Source organism: Pinus tabuliformis, chromosome 4_2 (assembly GCF_031772625.1).
Source record: "Pinus tabuliformis cultivar Carrire ecotype Pingquan chromosome 4_2, CPIR1, whole genome shotgun sequence".
Classification (NCBI taxonomy): domain Eukaryota; kingdom Viridiplantae; phylum Streptophyta; class Pinopsida; order Pinales; family Pinaceae; genus Pinus; species Pinus tabuliformis.
Window position 1 is genome coordinate 785,039,684 of NC_142304.1, and position 17,820 is coordinate 785,057,503.

Sequence of the window (17,820 nt, forward strand, 5' to 3'; positions counted from 1 at the left end):
GATCTGCCCTTCTCTGCTTTTGCGTTGGCCTAGATCGCTGACACAGTTACTACGTGGGCTCCTCCCAACTATTGCGTCACCCTCACCTGGCTCAAAATGCTAACGCAAGCACTGCGTGAGCCTCTGTGTCACCTCTTCTGCACTACGTTACTCTCCCTTTGTGTCTTTGGCTCTGGAACAACACTGTCACTCAAGACAACTGCCTCTCTGCAATAGATTTGTTGGATCTCTCGACTGATGGCTTTAGTATCCTATGATTTGCAATGCTCTGATACCATGTGAAAATTTCTGAATCTTTACAAACAAAAATCCTACTACAGTTACTGGTTTAACATCTCCTACTTGTTATTTCATTCAACAAGTTATTTAATTAGATAAACAGTGATGTAAACACTACTGCAGACTACACTGACATACAAATCATAAACTGAAACAATAGATGAGACAAACACACAAGGGACACCATTATTTTTGGACAACACGTCCCCAGAAAAACCCAATGCGGGAAAACTGGTGCAGCAGATAGAGGGTTTGTATTATTAAGCAAGCAGAATCTGAGTACAACAGGTTGCCTCTCACACCGGCTAACCTTACAAAGAAATCACGGCAACAAGAAATACATTCAAGGGTTTACCTTGTTCCCCAAGTCACAGTTGATCCAATGAGTGATCTGACCCTCATGACAGACACTGTGAAGTCCCTGCGCAATCACTGCGTGGGCTAGCGTCTTGCCTCTAGAACACTACGTCACCCTTTCTGCTAGATCGATTTGCTAGATGAAGATTGTTGTTCAGCCCTCCTAGCTCAGAACCTTGCTTCTCCAGCAAAATCTCGGACTACTGACGAATACTTTGCACTGCCAGTGCAAGAGCCCCTCTGGACTGCGTCAGCCCCTCCTGGGCTGTGTAGGCCTCTGCGCTGCCTCCTTGATGCTCAAGCTGCCTCTATGCTACGTACTCTTTGGCTCGGAACTTCCTCTCCGATCCAAATCTCTATTGTCACCCTTCCCACTACAACTCAGATCACTTGTTCAATTTTCTCAACTTAGTGTTTCTCCAACTGACCCTCAAGCCTCTTCTTCTACTTTTCCCGTTGATGAATCAACGACTGAGATTAAGTCCCTAATCAATGGCTAAGATTAAAATAGACTTGATCCTCGTCTCTTAGAAGCTTCTCACCCATATTTTTATTAATACCCATTAATATTTTTATTTTCCCAAGTTTAGACCTAGGAACCCCATTAAAAATATTAATTATTTTAATAAAACACAAATCGGGTGGAATTTCACCAAATGATTTCTGGGTTTTGGCGATCTCATGTATTCTAGCCCCTCCACAAAATTTCAGAGTTAGAGCACATCCGATGCTACCCAAAATAAACAAAAGTAACTGTCAAGAATAGTGTCCTTAGCTACATTAGCACCATCTCTATCAGTGTTAATGGCATCTCATGATTCAGAGGTCACCATATTTGTTAAAGCTTGTCTCACCTTCACTAACCGCCTAAAGGTGAGGTGATGTTAAGTTTGGTATGTTCTATGCTTAGAGCAATTTATTTCAATTTTTCCAATTAGCTCAATATCTTTTCCAGATTAGCAATCACATTAGCATAATAGTAAATTGCAGATGGAACATAAACATAAATCGCAGAAGAGAAGCCAAGACAAGAGGACACAATATGTGGCGCCAGCCAGGGACAAAGCCCAACGTGGGGAAACTCTTGATCAATTCTTCTTATATATTCTTCAATAGTTCAGCAGAGAGAGAGATAGTACATATACATCAGAAGTCAACCTTTTGAGTTATCTAAATAAGAGCAGAGATCTTCTCTAAGAAGATAGCATATGAGGTCGCTGATCTGAGTTGAGTAGAAGTCATACTGCTTTCACTGATCCAAGGTGACTCCATCACCATGTTGTTCGTCACTGTGCTGCACTTCACTGTGTTGCACTCAATCATCATGCTGGACCTCATTACCATGCTGCACACATCATACTGTTGCACCTTATCATCATGCTGCACCTCCTTGTGCTGCATCATCAAGCTGTACCTTATCATCATGCTGCACCCACCAGTGCTACCTCACTGTGCCCATCATGCTGCATCTCATTGTAGCATTTATTATCACTGTGCTGCACACAACATGCTACACTACACTTCATCATGATGCCCATCATTATGTAGCAGCATTCAACATCATGCTGCACCTTGCTGTCACATCTTATCATGGACTGCATTAGTTCACTGTTTAGGGTCTCTATTTGCTGCATTGGATGGTAGATGGGACAACCTTCATCATGGATTGTTTAGGCCATCAAGACAGTCCTACCAACCCTCACACATAGGCAGCAACATCAAACTGATCCTTGCTGCTCCAACCTTGTTTGTTGTTGACTGTTTGTGACTGTCTGGTTAGGGCATATAGCTGTAGCCTTAGACTTCTCCAACAGACCCCAAACAACCCTTGAAAGACTGCGGCATGCTTTAGGTGAACTCCTCCTTTGCTACGTTGCTGCCTTAGGGCATATGACAACCCTTTACTGCCCTACGCAAGCCCAACTGTGGTGCTATGGCCTGCGGCCTAGCACAACAACATTTGGTCCTTAAAGCATCAGCGTTTAGCCCTCAAGAACTCAGCCTAACAGCTAGCTAAGATGACTGCGTTTAGGTCTGCGTTTAGCTATGTATAGAAGACGGTGGCTAGGGCTCTTTTGAGGCTTCCTTTGACAGCGTATGGAAGTCTCCTTGCTGCGTTGAAGAGCCTTCTTTTGGGACAGAGGAAGAGTCTCTTTTGCTGTGATAATACCTGCGGCTAGGGCACATTTTACATCAGCTATGGCTCCTCCAAAGCTGCGGCTATAACCCTTCCTTTAAGACTGCGTTTAGGGCAGCGTTAGCCCTTCCTTGATTGCGGATTAGTGCACAACTTAGACAACGGCTTCAACTCCTAGTCTGGACTACGGTTAGGGCATCATACCTCTATTTAGGACAGCGTATATACCCCTTCTTGACTGCGGCCAAAACATCTCCTTTCCTCCTGCGTCTAGGGCTTCATCCTCTTAGATTTCTCTTGCCACTAAAACCCAAAACAAGTGGAGAGAAATCAAGAGTGAAGTGTGTCTAAATGACTATCAAACCTCCTCCTATTATACTAAAAACGTTGAGCACAAGTGGGGGTTATTTGGTTGTTGGCTGACCTTGACGAATTGTCCCATAACACAAATAAATTTATATCTCCATGAATACTTATCGGAATTGGATGATCTTTAAATCAATCCTACACCTCTCGATGAGAGAAATCCAAGAAAAATATCAGTTGCTATAAATAAGATGACCCACGTAGAGTTTGTCCCTAGTTGCCAATTTTAACAAGTAAAAACTTGCAAATATTATTTTTGCAAGTTTAAGCAACTGCAACTTGGAGTAAGTGCCATAAAAGTAGTTTACCCTTGTATGCCCTGTGATAAAATGAGTTGCTTCCCTCTCTTGTAAAGCCCATTAATCCCCCCACATTCTTTATGCTTCACAATATCATTTATCAAAAGGTTCAATGTGTGCACCAAGCACCCAAACCAAAAGATGTGTGGATGAGTGCGCTTAATAATTTTTCCTGTTGCCTTACAATTTGCTGCATTATCAGTGATCACTTGAACCACATTATTAGGACCAACATCTTTGATTGATTTCAATAAAAGATTTGCAATGTGTTGGGAAGTTGCATTGATGGAGGAATCATGACTTGCAATAAAAATTGCATCACTTTTCCCATCTGGGTCCACATTTGTCCACTAGGTCCACAAGTAGTTAGCCTTCCCATCCACTTGTCCACACTTTGGTTCCAGCCTGGAATGATTCTCCAGTGGTTGATGCAGCTAAAAGAAAAGAAAAAGCATAATTTGGCCACTCTCAACAGGAAATGTACCATAATATGCAAAAGATGGTCAGGACATACACATTTAGTACGTGGGAAAAAGCCAACTATGAGCTCTACCTCTTTCATTATGGCCATCACCCTGGTTCCTAAGGCCCCTCATATTGGCCCCTTACATCATTAAGGAACCCGTGATTGTCCCAGCACTTGGTGGCCAATGAACCGCCCCACCTTAAGGGGGTAATCATTGCTATATCCCACACATCATGCTCTCATCCTCTAGAGCCCCAAGCAGCTACAAAAGAAAATCAATAAAAGGCGGAAGGCATATGAAGAAGGGTGGAAAAATAAAGGCTGGGGCAACTCATGCAACATGGTTTCTCCCTTCTACATTCATACCCCAAGTGTGGGCTTCCCTTATTATGACTACCCTTGTATTATGGCATGTGGCTTTCCCTTGATGCCCCATTCCATTCCACCATTATATCACATGCTACCTACCAATTGATGGATGTACCATGGACATGTCATTTCCTTTAGAGGTAGAAACCACCTAATAGGGTCATGTGTTAACTCCCTTATTGAGCTTGGAGACACCTGTACATGCTAAAGTCCACTATGGAAGGGCATGCCACCATGAAATGTCCATTTGATTCCATGATTTGTAAGCTCTTTTACTCGATTATTCTGATGATTTGTTGTATTGAAAGGCAAGGGGACGCATTGGATCTTATATAGGATTGTAGATGGTCTCCATTTAAAGTTTGGTCTCCCTATATGGAGTCCAAGCCCTCCAAAAGGGCCATTTTGGCACTTGTAGGGTGAGCATTGAGAGCCATGGGCCTCCACCATAGCAGAGAGCAGACCACTTCATGGATCCCTTAGCACCATTCATTGATTGCTTGTGTTCGACCTTTTGGATGAGGATTATGCACCTGGACCACCATGCCTAGCCAGTTTCACACTTGCACCACACACTTGGCAGATGTTCCAAGACCCAAATGAGGATGTGTTTCACCATGGGAGATAGAAAGAGGGCTTATGTCATCATTTTAGCCCTTACAGATGGTATACAAGCATTGGACACCACATTGGATTTACTTGAGTATCAAAGGTCGCCCACTCTATCTCTATGTTTGGAGTCTATTCTCTCACAATGGCACACTTTGGACTCCACTAGGCCTCATTAATGGCCCAATGGCTCATTATAAACTCCATGTGGGTCATCTTATTTATAGTAGCTAAATATTTTTCTTGGATCCCTCTCATTGAGAGGTGTAGGATTGATCTAAAGATCATTCGATTCCGATAAGTATTTATGAAAATATGAATTTATTTTGATTATGAACAAATTGTCAAGTCGGCCAGCAAGTTATGTAGGCTCAGAAGCCCAATAGACATGTCTATTCAACCTCTACATTGTATAAATAGAAGAGGACTTGAAGTCATTTGTCACACACACACTCACTCTTGTGATCTCACTTCATCCTGTTTTGGGTTTGATGAAGATAAGAGCTAGAGGGAGTGCCCTAGGGTATACGCTGCCCTAAATAACATGCCCTAGATCTAAATGCAGTCATGGGAGAATAAGCTCTACGTTGCTCAAAAAGGCGGAAAAGCCGGAACTGTCGAAAATGCCGGAACTGCCGGGATAGCTGGCACTGCGAGAACTGCTGGGAACAATTGGAACTGCCGGAAAAGCCAGAACTGCCAGAAACGCTGGAAAAGTCGGAACTGTGGGCAAAGCCGGAAAAGCCGGAACTGCTGGAAAAGCCGAAAAAGGCGGAACTGCTGGAAAAGCCGGAACTGCCCGAAAAGATGGAACTGCCGAAAAATCCGGAAATGGCGGAAAATCCGAAACTGTTGGAAAAGCCGAAACTGCTAGAAAAGCCGAAAAATCCGGAAATGCCAGAAATGCCAGAACTTCTGGAAATGCCAGAAAAACCGGAATAACCGGAACTGTTGGAATTGCCAGGAATAGCCGGAACTACTAGAACTGCTGGGAATTGCCGAAACAACCGGAGCATCTGTCTCCGAAGGAGAGCAGCATGCAAGGGACAACTAACTGACGTTGGGACAGTTGTATGGTACTTAGCAGCAAATACACCAAGCATGCAATGCTATAGCTAGCATGCAACAACAAGCATGCTAAGGACAACAAGCATACTAGGGACAACAAGCAAGCAAGGTGCAACCAACACATAGGTCAGGATGGCAACATGGTGCAGCAATTGCACATAATACAGTACAGTGATGGGTACAGTCATGATTAATGAAGCGTGATGAGATGCAGCATAGTGATGATGGGTGCAGCATGGTGCAGTGCGGTGAGGTGCAACATGATGACGAAATGCAGCACAACGATAAGTGAAGGAGTCACCTTGGAGAATTAGTTGAAGCAGCATGTCTTCAACTGATCTCATGTATCATCTTCTTAGAGATGATCTATGCTCTTATCTAGATAAGTCAAAGTGTTGACTTCTGTTGTAAACGTACTATCTCTCTCTCTCTCTGCTGAACTATTGAAGAACATATAAGAAGAATTGATCAAGGGTTCTCCACATTGGGGTTTGTCCTTGGCTAGTGCCACATCTTGTGTCCTCTTGTCTTGGCTTGTCTTCTGTGATTTATGTTTATGTTCTATCTGCAGTTTACTTTAATGTTGATGTGATTGCTAATCTGGAAAAGATATTGAGCTAACTGTGAAAATTGAAATAAATTGCTCTAAGCATAGAACATACCTAAAATTAACATGGTATCAGAGCTGAGGTGAAGACAATGCCCAAGCAAGAGTGAAAGAGCAATCACCGAAGACAGTTGGGAAAGGACAAAAGGATCAGTGGATTCCTCATCCCTCTTCAAATTCACCAAGGGTGAAGTCGAAGCAGAGAATATTATCAGAATGGCGTAGCGGAATATGGCCTACCTAAAGATCACTTCATTGGAAGACCGGATCTTAGGGTGGAAGGAAAGGCAGATAACTAGTTCGACCATTATGCGAAGGAGTGTTCGAATGGCAGGGACACATCACTTGATGATGATAACAATCATTCCAGGGACATCTTCAATGATCAAAGGAATGACAGTTACTTCAGGTTATCAAGGAAATGGCCGACTCTTCATAGAAAGCAAGGAACCCCAGGTATGAAGAATCAAATGTTGTTTTTGATAAGATAAAGAAGCGTTATCTTGTATTGGCCCTCTCCTTCAGATTCTTTGGGAATCTGGCCTATAGATTGTAGTGCTTCAAGGCACTTCATCGAATAGATGGGTGCACTCTCTAATTTGGTAGAGATGGAAACAATCGTGGGATTATACTTGGAGCCGATGCCACCTATCCCGGAAAGGGTGTAGGGAATGTTAACTCTCAATTGAATAAGGGTACCTCAATTCATTTACAAAATCTCTTTTATGCACTTGATCGCAAGAAGAACTTGGTGTCCATCTCGGAAATGGAAGTCAAAGGTTTCAGGGTGGCATTCATCGATGGAAAGGTACGTGTTAAAAAATATAATTTTCAAAGATGCTTTTGCTCATGGGTTCAGGGTTGGCAATTTGTATCAAGTTGCAGGATCGTCCATTGGGGATCATGTCAATTGACATATCACACCTATAACACCGGAGGTCTACCTATGGGGCCCTACTTGATGTGAGTCAAATGGTGATAGGGATGTCTTAATTCAAGTAGAGCATGAAGGTACATGTCTGAGATGTACCAAAGGAAAATCTTATAAGGGGACCATTCCCCTCATGCAATAGGTCCACAGGTTTGGAACAACTTGAGGAGTTGGAGATTCATGATCGGGAATCTCATGTATACAGGTGGAAGAAAGCTCTCTATGGCTTGAAGCAAAACACCCCGGGCATAGTATGAGAGGATTGATAGCTGTTTGATGAAGCTGAGATTCACTAGGAGTGAAACCAATCCAAACCATTACCCGAAGGTTGTGGATGATAGACCTCTCATACCGGCACCTTATGAGGACGACCTATTTTTGACAGGTGCAGACCCTCTCATTTGCAGAAGTAAGAGGGAGTTGGATTCCAAATGTGGAATGATAAACTACAAGCCTGTGACTACCTCGAGGATCTTAACTTTTAGAAGTTATATGGTAGTGATGTTGGACCAGATTTGGGAAATGCCTTTGAGTTTCATAAAATCATTCGCGTTTATGTTCTTGGTGAACTTCCGTCCGGACATATGTTTTGCAGTTAGCATGGTGAGCTCATATTTTGTTGAGCCTCATTGGATTGGTGCCAAGAATCTTCTGAGATATCTTTGGGGCACAATCTTTCATGAATTGAGATACACTGTCGGAAATATGAAATCGCATGATTATTCGAATGCTGACTGGGTAGGCAGTGTGGAGGATCACTAGAGCACTTCTCAGTGCTGGTTCTCTTTAGATTCTGCTTCAATATCATGGATGAGCAAAAAGTAGAAGTCGATTTCTATAAGCACTGCCGAGACCGAATACATAGCTACGAGTATGATCTCGTGTGAAGCTGCATGGTTGCAGAAGCTCTTAAGTGAGCTGTTTGTACACATGATGAATACCACTGTGATTCTCTGTGACAACCAGAGGGGGGATTCGATTATTGAGGAATCTCGTATTCGATGATTGCTCCAGCAGATAGACATCAGATACTGCCTTATCTGCAATATGGTAAGTCGATGAGCGAGGAGGCTCCATCGCATTGATATTGATGTACAGGTCGCAAACATTTTGTCAAAGCCCCGGGGAAAGGTCAAATCTGTGACTTTCCTTAATGACTTGGAGTAGTTGAGAGACCTTATAAGGGTCCTGCATGTTGCATGCATTGAGCTCTGGGAGCTTTGGAGGGCTTGGGGTACTTACAAGAGCAACATACGACCACAGGGCGACTCACCCTCCCCTGGTGGTGCGCTATGGAACAGGATGATTCGTTCTCCTGTGGGCCAGGATGATTCGTTCTCCTGTGGGCTAGGATGATTTGTTTTCCGTTGCGACTGTGGAACAGGATGATTCATTCTCCTGTGGGCCAGGATGATTCGTTCTCCGTGGCGACCGTGAAATAGGATGATTCGTTCTCCTGTGGGCCAGGATGATTCGTTCTCCATGGCGACCTTGGGACAGGATGATTCGTTCTCCTTGACATCCACTGACAGGATGATTCGTTCTCTTGTCAAGGCATCCGACCCATGCAGTCTGGGACTCATGGGAAGTACCTCTCATCTGATCAATGAGTAGGGAAATGAGGATAGGGACCATAGTAGTTCTATCGATGGATGCATCGTTGTATCTACCGTACTCCCTATGCTAGGATGACCTCCATTGATCTGGGATCAATGAAACTAATCTGGGATCAGTATGAGTGGTTTGAGACACTCTCTTGTGATATTGATCTGGGATCAATAAAACTGACTTCGGGTCAGTAAGAGTGATGTGACACACTCTCTTTAGATGAAACTGACTTCGGGTCAGTAGAGAATGGTACGAGACATTCACGATCAATTCTTCTTCGTCATGGTTTAGCAGAGCAGTGCAGGGCACTGATGGCAGAGATAGTACAGTCGAACATATGGATCAGCGGATGGAGTTCTCCCTAGTTGAGAGGGAGTGTTAAAATTGGAAACTAGGGCCAAACTCCATGTGGGTCATCTTATTTATGGATGCTGATATTTTTCTTGGATCCCTCTCATTGAGAGGTGTAGGGTTGATCTAAAGATCATTCGATTCCGATAAGTATTTATGAAGATATGAATTTATTTTGATTATGGACAAATTGTCAAGTCGGCCAGCAACTTATGTAGGCTCAGAAGCCCAACAGACATGTCTATCAACCTCTACGTTGTATAAATAGAAGAGGACTTGAAGTAATTTGTCACACACACACTCACTCTTGTGATCTCACTTCATCCTGTTTTGGGTTTGATGGATATGAGAGCTAGAGGGAGTGCCCTAGGGTATACGTTGCCCTAGATAACATGCCCTAGATCTAAATGCAGTCATGGGAGAATAAGCTCTACGTTGCTCAAAAAGCCGGAAAAGCCGAAAAAGCCGGAACTGCCGGAAAAACCGGAACTATCGAAACGGCCGGAAAAGCCGGAACTGTCGAGACTGCCGGGACTGCCAGAACTACCCGGAACAACCGGAACTGCCGGAATTGCCGGAAAAGCCGGAAAAGCCGGAACTGCTGAAACTGCCGGAAAAGCCGAAAAAGCCGGAACTGCCGGAAAAGCTGGAACTGCCAGAAAAGCTGGAAATGCTGGAAAAGCCGGAACTACTAGAACTACCAGAAAAGCTGGAAATGCTAGAAAAGTCAAAACTACCAGAAAAGTCGAAATTACCAGAAAAGCCGGAACTACCAGAAATGCCGGAACTGTTGGAAAAGCCGGAACTGCTGGAAAAGCCGGAACTGTTGGAAAAGCTAGAACTGCCGAAACTGTTGGAAAATCTGGAAAAGCTGGAACTGCCGGAACTGCCAGAAAAGCCGAAAAAGCAGGAAATGCCGGAAAAGCCGGAACTACTAGGAATAGACGGAACTACTAGAACTGCCGAAACAGCAAGAGCATCTGTCTTCGAAGGAGAGCAGCATGCAAGGGACAACTAACTAACATTGGGACAGTTGTATGGTACTTAGTAGCAAATACACCAAGCATGCAATGTTACAACTAGCATGCAAGGGAAAATTAGCATGCAACGACAAGGATGCTAAGGACAAGAAGCATGCTAGGGACAATAAGCAAGGTGCAGCCAACACATAGGTCAGGATGGCAACATGGTGCAGCAATTGCACATAATACAGTACAGTGATGGGTACAGTCATGATTAATAAAGCGTGATGAGATGCAGCATAGTAATGATGGGTGCAACATGGTGCAGTGCGGTGAGGTGCAACATGATGACGAAATGCGATAGGTGGAGTCACCTTAGAGAATTAGTTGAAGCAGCATGTCTTCAACTGATCTCATGTATCATCTTCTTAGAGATGATCTATGCTCTTATCTAGATAAGTCAAAGTGTTGACTTCCGTTGTAAACGTACTATCTCTCTCTCTCTCTCTCTCTGTTGAACTATTGAAGAACATATAAGAAGAATTGATCAAGGGTTTCCCCACATTGGGGTTTGTCCCTGGCTAGCACCACATCTTGTGTCCTCTTGTCTTGGCTTGTCTTCTGCGATTTATGTTTATGTTCTATGTGCAGTTTACTTTAATCCAGATGTAACTTCTAATCTGGAAAAGATATTGAGCTAACTATGAAAATTGAAATAAATTGCTCTAAGCATAGAACATACCTAAAAATAACAATCTACTATTTCCCCTCTTGAGAGGCTTCATATTTGTATTATTGAGCTATTTTGGTGGGCTTGTCACCGATTCATGTTACTATTGTGCATTATTTTATTATTTGGGGCTTGATTAGGCTATTTAGGCTATTCGAACTCCCTTGTGGATTGTATAAATAGATGAGAGGTGTATTCATTCCTCTCATCATCACTTGGATTGGATTAGTATTTCTTAAGAGAATTTCACATTTCCTTTTGGAGGACGAGCTTGGTTTCAAGGATGAATTTTGATGTTTGGTTACTATCTCTTGATCTCGAAGCTCCGAATTATGTCTTGAATTGATGATTGGATATACTCACTATACATGTAAGTGCTTTTTTTCATGTTTATCGTTACATTTATCTTGTCACATGAATAATGTATGGGATTTATGCTCTCTAGATCTGAAATTGCCTTAAATTAATACGAAACTGTGGAATTTCAGACTTTTTGATGTGTTGCATGTATTACATGTGTCATGTATGGTGAATGAATATTCCAAGAGGTAAAAAAATCATTGACTTACCTTGATAAGTCATCAAATCTTGCACATTGAAGTATAAATACCTTTAGTAACAGACTTCATGCCCTAGAAGCTATGCGAAGTTTCTTAAGGTCTCCTTGAACACGGTTTCTCCCTCCTACATTCATACCCCAAGTGTGGGCTTCCCTTATTATGACTACCCTTGTATTATGGAATGTGGCTTTCCCTTGATACCCCATTCCATTCCACCATTATATCACATGCTACCTACCAATTGATGGATGTACCATGGACATGTCATCTCCTTTAGAGGTAGAAACCACCTAATAGGGTCATGTGTTAACTCCCTTATTGAGCTTGGAGACACCTGTACATGCTAAAGTCCACTATGGAAGGGCATGCCACCATGAAATGTCCATTTGATTCCATGATTTGTAAGCTCTTTTACTCGATTACTCTGATGATTTGTTGTATTGGAAGGCAAGGGGACGCATTGGATCTTATATAGGATTGTAGATGGTCTCCATTTAAGGTTTGGTCTCCCTATATGGGGTCCAAGCCCTCCAAGGGGCCATATTGGCACTTGTAGGGTGAGCATTGAGAGCCATGGGCCTCCACCATAGCAGAGAGCAGATTACCACTTCATGGATCCCTTAGAACCATTCGTTGATTGCTCGTGTTCCACCTTTTTGGATGAGGATTATGCACCTAGACCATCGTGCCTAGCCGACTTCACACTTGCACTACACACTTGACAGATGTTCCACAACCCAAATGAGGATGTGTCTTACCATGCGAGATAGAGAGAGGGCTTATTTCATCATTTTCGCCCTTACAGATAGTATACAAACATTATCGATTCACTTGGAGACCTATGAGGATGTTATTGTGCCCCCACACCCACTTGGGGACACCACATTGGATTTACTTGAGTATCAAAGGTCCGCCCACTCGATCTCTATGTTTGGAGTCTATTCTCTCACATTGGCACACTTTGGACTCCACTAGGCCTCCTTAATGGCCCAATGGCTCATTATATCTACTATTTTCCCTCTTGAGAGGCTTCATATTGTATTATTGAGCTATTTTGGTGGGCTTGTCACTGATTCATGTTAGTATTGTACATTATTTTATTATTTGGGGCTTGATTAGGCTATTTAGGTTATTCGAACTCCCTTATGGATTGTATAAATAGATGAGAGGCTCATTCATTCCTCTCATCATCACTTGGATTGGATTAGTATCTCTTGAGAGAATTTCACATTTCCTTTTGGAGGACGTGTTTGGTTTCATGGATGAATTTTGATGTTTGGTTACTATCTCTTGATCTTGGAGCTTCGAATTATGTCTTGAATTGATGATTGGATATACTCACTATACATGTAAGTGCTTTTTTTCATGTTTATCTTTACATTTATCTTGTCACATGAATAATGTATGGGATTTTTGCTCTCTAGATCTGAAATTGCCCTAAATTAATGCGAAATTGTGGAATTTCAGACTTTTGATGTGTTGCATATATTACATGTGTCTTGTATGGTGAATGAATGTTCCTAGAGGTAAAAAAATCATTGATGTTACCTTGATAAGTCATCAAATCTTGCACATTGAAGTATAAATACCTTTGGTAACCGAGTTCATGCCCTAGATGCTATGCGAAGTTGCTTAAGGTCTCCTTGATTGGGTAAAAGGTTCTCCAAACTTTGAAATCACCTTGACTCCATCTCTCCCTAAAGGCAAGGCACTGGTCTAGTCCTTGGTGGTCACTTAAATGAATATCTTTTCACCTTTTCTCCTCCATTCTAGGCCTAACCCTAGAAGGTCACCTAGGGCATCAAGTGAAATCTGTTGTAGCCATCAAAAATCCTTGCAAATTGGTCCACAATTGCGTTGGGTTCTTCTTAAGGGGTTCTCCAAGTTTGAGCTCAATTCGACCGTGGAATCCCGAGATATTGCAAGCCCTAGCTCAAGGATCATTCCTCTCCCTAGGTTGCTTTGGGTTAGTGTCCTCACTTGGATCATTGCAATTGAATTACAACAAAGAATCATTCCTTTGATCCTATTCTCCTCAAGGATCATTCCTCTTCCTAGGTTTCTTTGGGTTAGTGTCCTCATTGCAATTGAATTACAACAAAGAATCATTCCTTTGATCCTATTCTCCTCCCTTACCAGGTGAACTCTGTCTACTGTCGATCAACTCTACACCCTTGACCGAGTTTGGGCCCACTTGGGTTCCTTGTGGCGCCACAACTTTGTGACTCAAATTCCACAAGCATACTGTCAATCAACTCTACACCCTTGACCTAGTTTGGGCCCACTTGGGTTCCTTGTGGCCCCACAACTTTGTGACTCGAATTCCACAAGGATCACATAGAAGCCATTCCTCCATTGGGATTCTTAGACCTAGGATACCTATTGTTAAGGGATATTCTCCAACCCTAGGTCTTGGTATCCTCTTAGCCCTTCTTAGAGTGCCAATCACCTTGCTTCCAAAGCAAGCAAGCCAATTATTTGAGCCTCTCTTGTGAATAGGCTTTTTAGGAATCACCTCATATCCTATCATTGAATCATCCATTCTAGTACCGAGATTCCTTCCATCAGTGAAATTCTTTAAAGAGCAGGGAGCTTTAGCTAAGGTGACTGTAGGTTATTGCCTCATTTTTGCCACATTGTTGCCATTTGATCTAGTAGTTGCTCTATAGGATCCCCTCTTAGGACCCCTGATAGTTTGAGCGGTAACATTTTATAATCAAAGTTGCATTACTCTCTTGGACAATCAATCTTCCATGATCAATCCAAGCACGTTGAGATCTTTCAAAGTATAGAGGAAAGAATCTGAAAATATCATAAAATAGAACTCAGCCCTCAAGCTCCAATCCAAGCACATTGAAATCTTTCAAAGTATAGAGGAGAGAATCTGAAAATATCATAAAATAGAACTCAGCCCTCAAGCTCCAAGACCAAAATATGATGAACATATTGAAGTTTAACACTGAACATGCCTAGGATAAATTCATGTTTGTAGGCATGCCGCATTACACATAAATCTATGATGTATGATCCCTAGCTATGTGTAAGTTCTAATGATTGTTGGCAAGAAATTTTCCTTGTGCCATCACTAATTGTAAGAAATTACGTTATCAAAAATATATATAATGTAGAAATTAGTGGCTATATGTGGGAGATAGTTGGAGCAAGCGAGGAGATTGGTCAACTTGTAGGCAAGTACTCACTTGTAAAAGTAAAATATGACCTAAATCTGGCTAGACTTCAAATCCTAATCTACGATATATGGGCTTGTCTCTTCATTCCATTTTTTGTTCCATTTGCCTGCCTTGCCCATATATGTACTTTTGTTTTTGTTTTTTTATGTATACCCTCCTGAAAGAAAACTACAACATAGTTTAGGCACGAATCAGGGTCAATACCAATGCTTTTGCGTGGGTCTTTCTTCTCGCTGGCATTCACTTCTTGTGTACTTAATATCCACTTTAAAACTTTTATCCTAGAAGAATCACATTGTGTTCGGAATGCCATCATCCTTATCTTTTTGATTGCCTTTAATGACCTCATTGTTTACTAAGTTCTACCTGTTCTTTCCCCATATCTTTTGTTCATTCAACCAATGTTTATTAGCTAGCTCTGTAGATGCCATTCCTCCACCTGAGAGAGACCCATTTCCCTCTTTTCCAGTCATCCTTCACAGAAGGTACATATACCAATGATGACCTCATTGTTTACGAAGTTTTACCTGTTCTTTCTCCATATCTTTTGTTTATTCAACCAATGTTTAGCTAGCTCTGTAGATGCCATTCTTCCACCTGAGAGTGACCAATTTCCCTCTCTTCCAGTCGTCCATCACAGAAGTACACATACCATTTAATGCCTTCTATCCTATGCTTTTACATCTGATTATTTATTACGTTTCTTCATTGCATCCCTCGTCGTTGCATGAATCCAGATGTTGTTTCTTTAATTCCTAATCACATCGATATATTTTTCACACACATACACCCCAAACTCTCATTTGCTTCTAGAATCTATGTCCTTAATATCATCCTTAGAAAATGTGGGAGCCGCAACACCCTAATGATTTCAAAAGATGTAGTGCTTATCATTTAATCACAGGGTCGGATTGTTGTTATCAGTGGTTTTTTCCACTTCCCTTTGTTTGCTGGATGGTCTTTGTTCCTGTCCCCTTCTTGACATGCTATTTTGAATTCCCTTTCTTTCAAATTAATTGTCCTGCATTGCCCTCTTCTGTTTTTAATCATCATGCGATTGTTATCACGTGTTAATGACAGAGCATTCTAGGATTTTTTTTAATTAAAGTTTTTTTTATTATTTTTATTTTGACGATGTTAAATTTGTCTCTAATTATATTTCCGTTATACAGGTCGCGGTAAATTGGTTTGTCCAGTTTGTCTTGGAACTGGTCTACCGAATAATAAGGGTTTACTACGAAGGCCTGATGCTAAACAACTCCTGGATAAGATGTACCATGGTCGCCTTGTGCCAAATTCTTAAACTCATTTGTGACTCGTATATTTATCCCAAGTGTATAAATTTTCGAGTTGACCCTGAAGTCCAATCCGATTGAGTTCTTCTCAATTAAAAAATCTATTTGTAATCTAACTAGTTTATTGAAATTGAAAAAAAAAAAAAAAAAGAATTTTGATGTGACGGCCGAGAATGTTGTGCATTAGACTTAATTGGTTGAGAGGCTGCAAGGAGGTAAAACCCATCCTGATTTTACTTTCAAGTGATTAAAATTTTCCTATAATGGTGTGGACATTTTGTGGTTTTGGTTACAGCTTCGTTGGCGTTCCATTTTGTCTTTCGGTAATGAGGCACTCTATCAAATCGAGACAAACAAGCACTTCAATGCGTCACAAAGAACGTTCAAACGTGCCCAGTGAATGTTTCGAGATAGATATGGTTCTTTGCAGAGACTACGAAGGCTAGTGGATCTTGCAAAGGGAGATTTTAGTAACTACTTTATGTCTATGAATTGATTTATCAAAAAAGGGATGAATAAACATAGTAGTTATTTGTTCCATGTGTGATTGTCAAGAAAGCCACTTGTGAAGTTATAGACTTTTGTTTCTTCTATATCACCATACCATAGTTTTTGACAGTATCAACAATTCACTTATGCAAATTACCTCATATTCATGTTGTAGTGATAGCTTTTGGGGTTTCATTTGATCTTTAGGCATACCATACTTCACCGACTTGGGAAAAGTGATTGGCATGAGAATTAAGACCACCAACTTGGGAAAAGTGACGACTGCTTAACTTTTGTACATCTTCCATTCTTAATTGCAACATAATACAGAACAAGATGTCTGAAAAGATAGCACTGAGTAGTGTTTTAACTACTCCATTCTTATAATGGATAAAGGTTCAGATATTTAATGGAATATAACAAAAATATATTACAATGGAAAATATCTTTTTTTTTATACAAGAGTATTTGTTCCATGTGTGATTGTCAAGAAAGCCACTTGTGAAGTTATAGACTTTTGTTTATTCTATATCACCATACCATAGTTTTTGACAGAATCAACAATTCTCTTATGCAAATTACCTCATATTCATGTTATAGTGATAGCTTTTGGGGTTTCATTTGATCTCTAGGCATACCATACCATAACTATTGGCATGAGATTTACGACTTCACCGACTTGGAAAAAGTGATTGGCATGAGAATTAAGACCACCAACTTGGGAAAAGTGACGACTGCTTAACTTTTGTACATCTTCCATTCTTAATTGCAACATAATATAGAACAAGATGTCTGAAAAGATAGCACTGAGTAGTGTTTTAACTACTCCATTCTTATAATGGATGAAGGTTCAGATATTTAATGGAATATAGAAAAAATATATTACAATGGAAAATTCTTCTTTTTTTATACAAGAGTATTTGTGTACAGCATTTCTGCCTCAAATATCATACCAGTGAATAATCATATGAACAGCTCGTAGTGGTTTTACAGATGTATTCAATACATCAGTGAATAATCATATGAAGAGTTCGTAGTGGATTTGCAGATGGGTTCAATACATCAGTGAATAATTATATGAACAGTTCATAGTGGATTTGCAGATGTGTTGAACAGGGGCCATTAATGAGGGGGCAAACCTTGGGG

The 17,820-nt window shown here is 41.3% G+C and overlaps 1 protein-coding gene across 1 annotated transcript in view; it reads left to right on the plus strand.

Annotated features, from left to right (window-relative positions):
• LOC149171999 (protein PHOTOSYSTEM I ASSEMBLY 2, chloroplastic-like) overlaps positions 1–17,130 on the plus strand; it is a 237,786-nt gene extending 220,656 nt beyond the window's left edge. Inside the window, exon 4 of the mRNA XM_089424170.1 lies at positions 16,063–17,130. Within this exon, the coding sequence (XP_089280296.1) occupies positions 16,063–16,193 (131 nt within the window). The 3' untranslated portion in view covers positions 16,194–17,130. The remainder of the gene's footprint in view (positions 1–16,062) is intronic.
• The last annotated feature ends 690 nt before the right edge of the window (positions 17,131–17,820 follow it).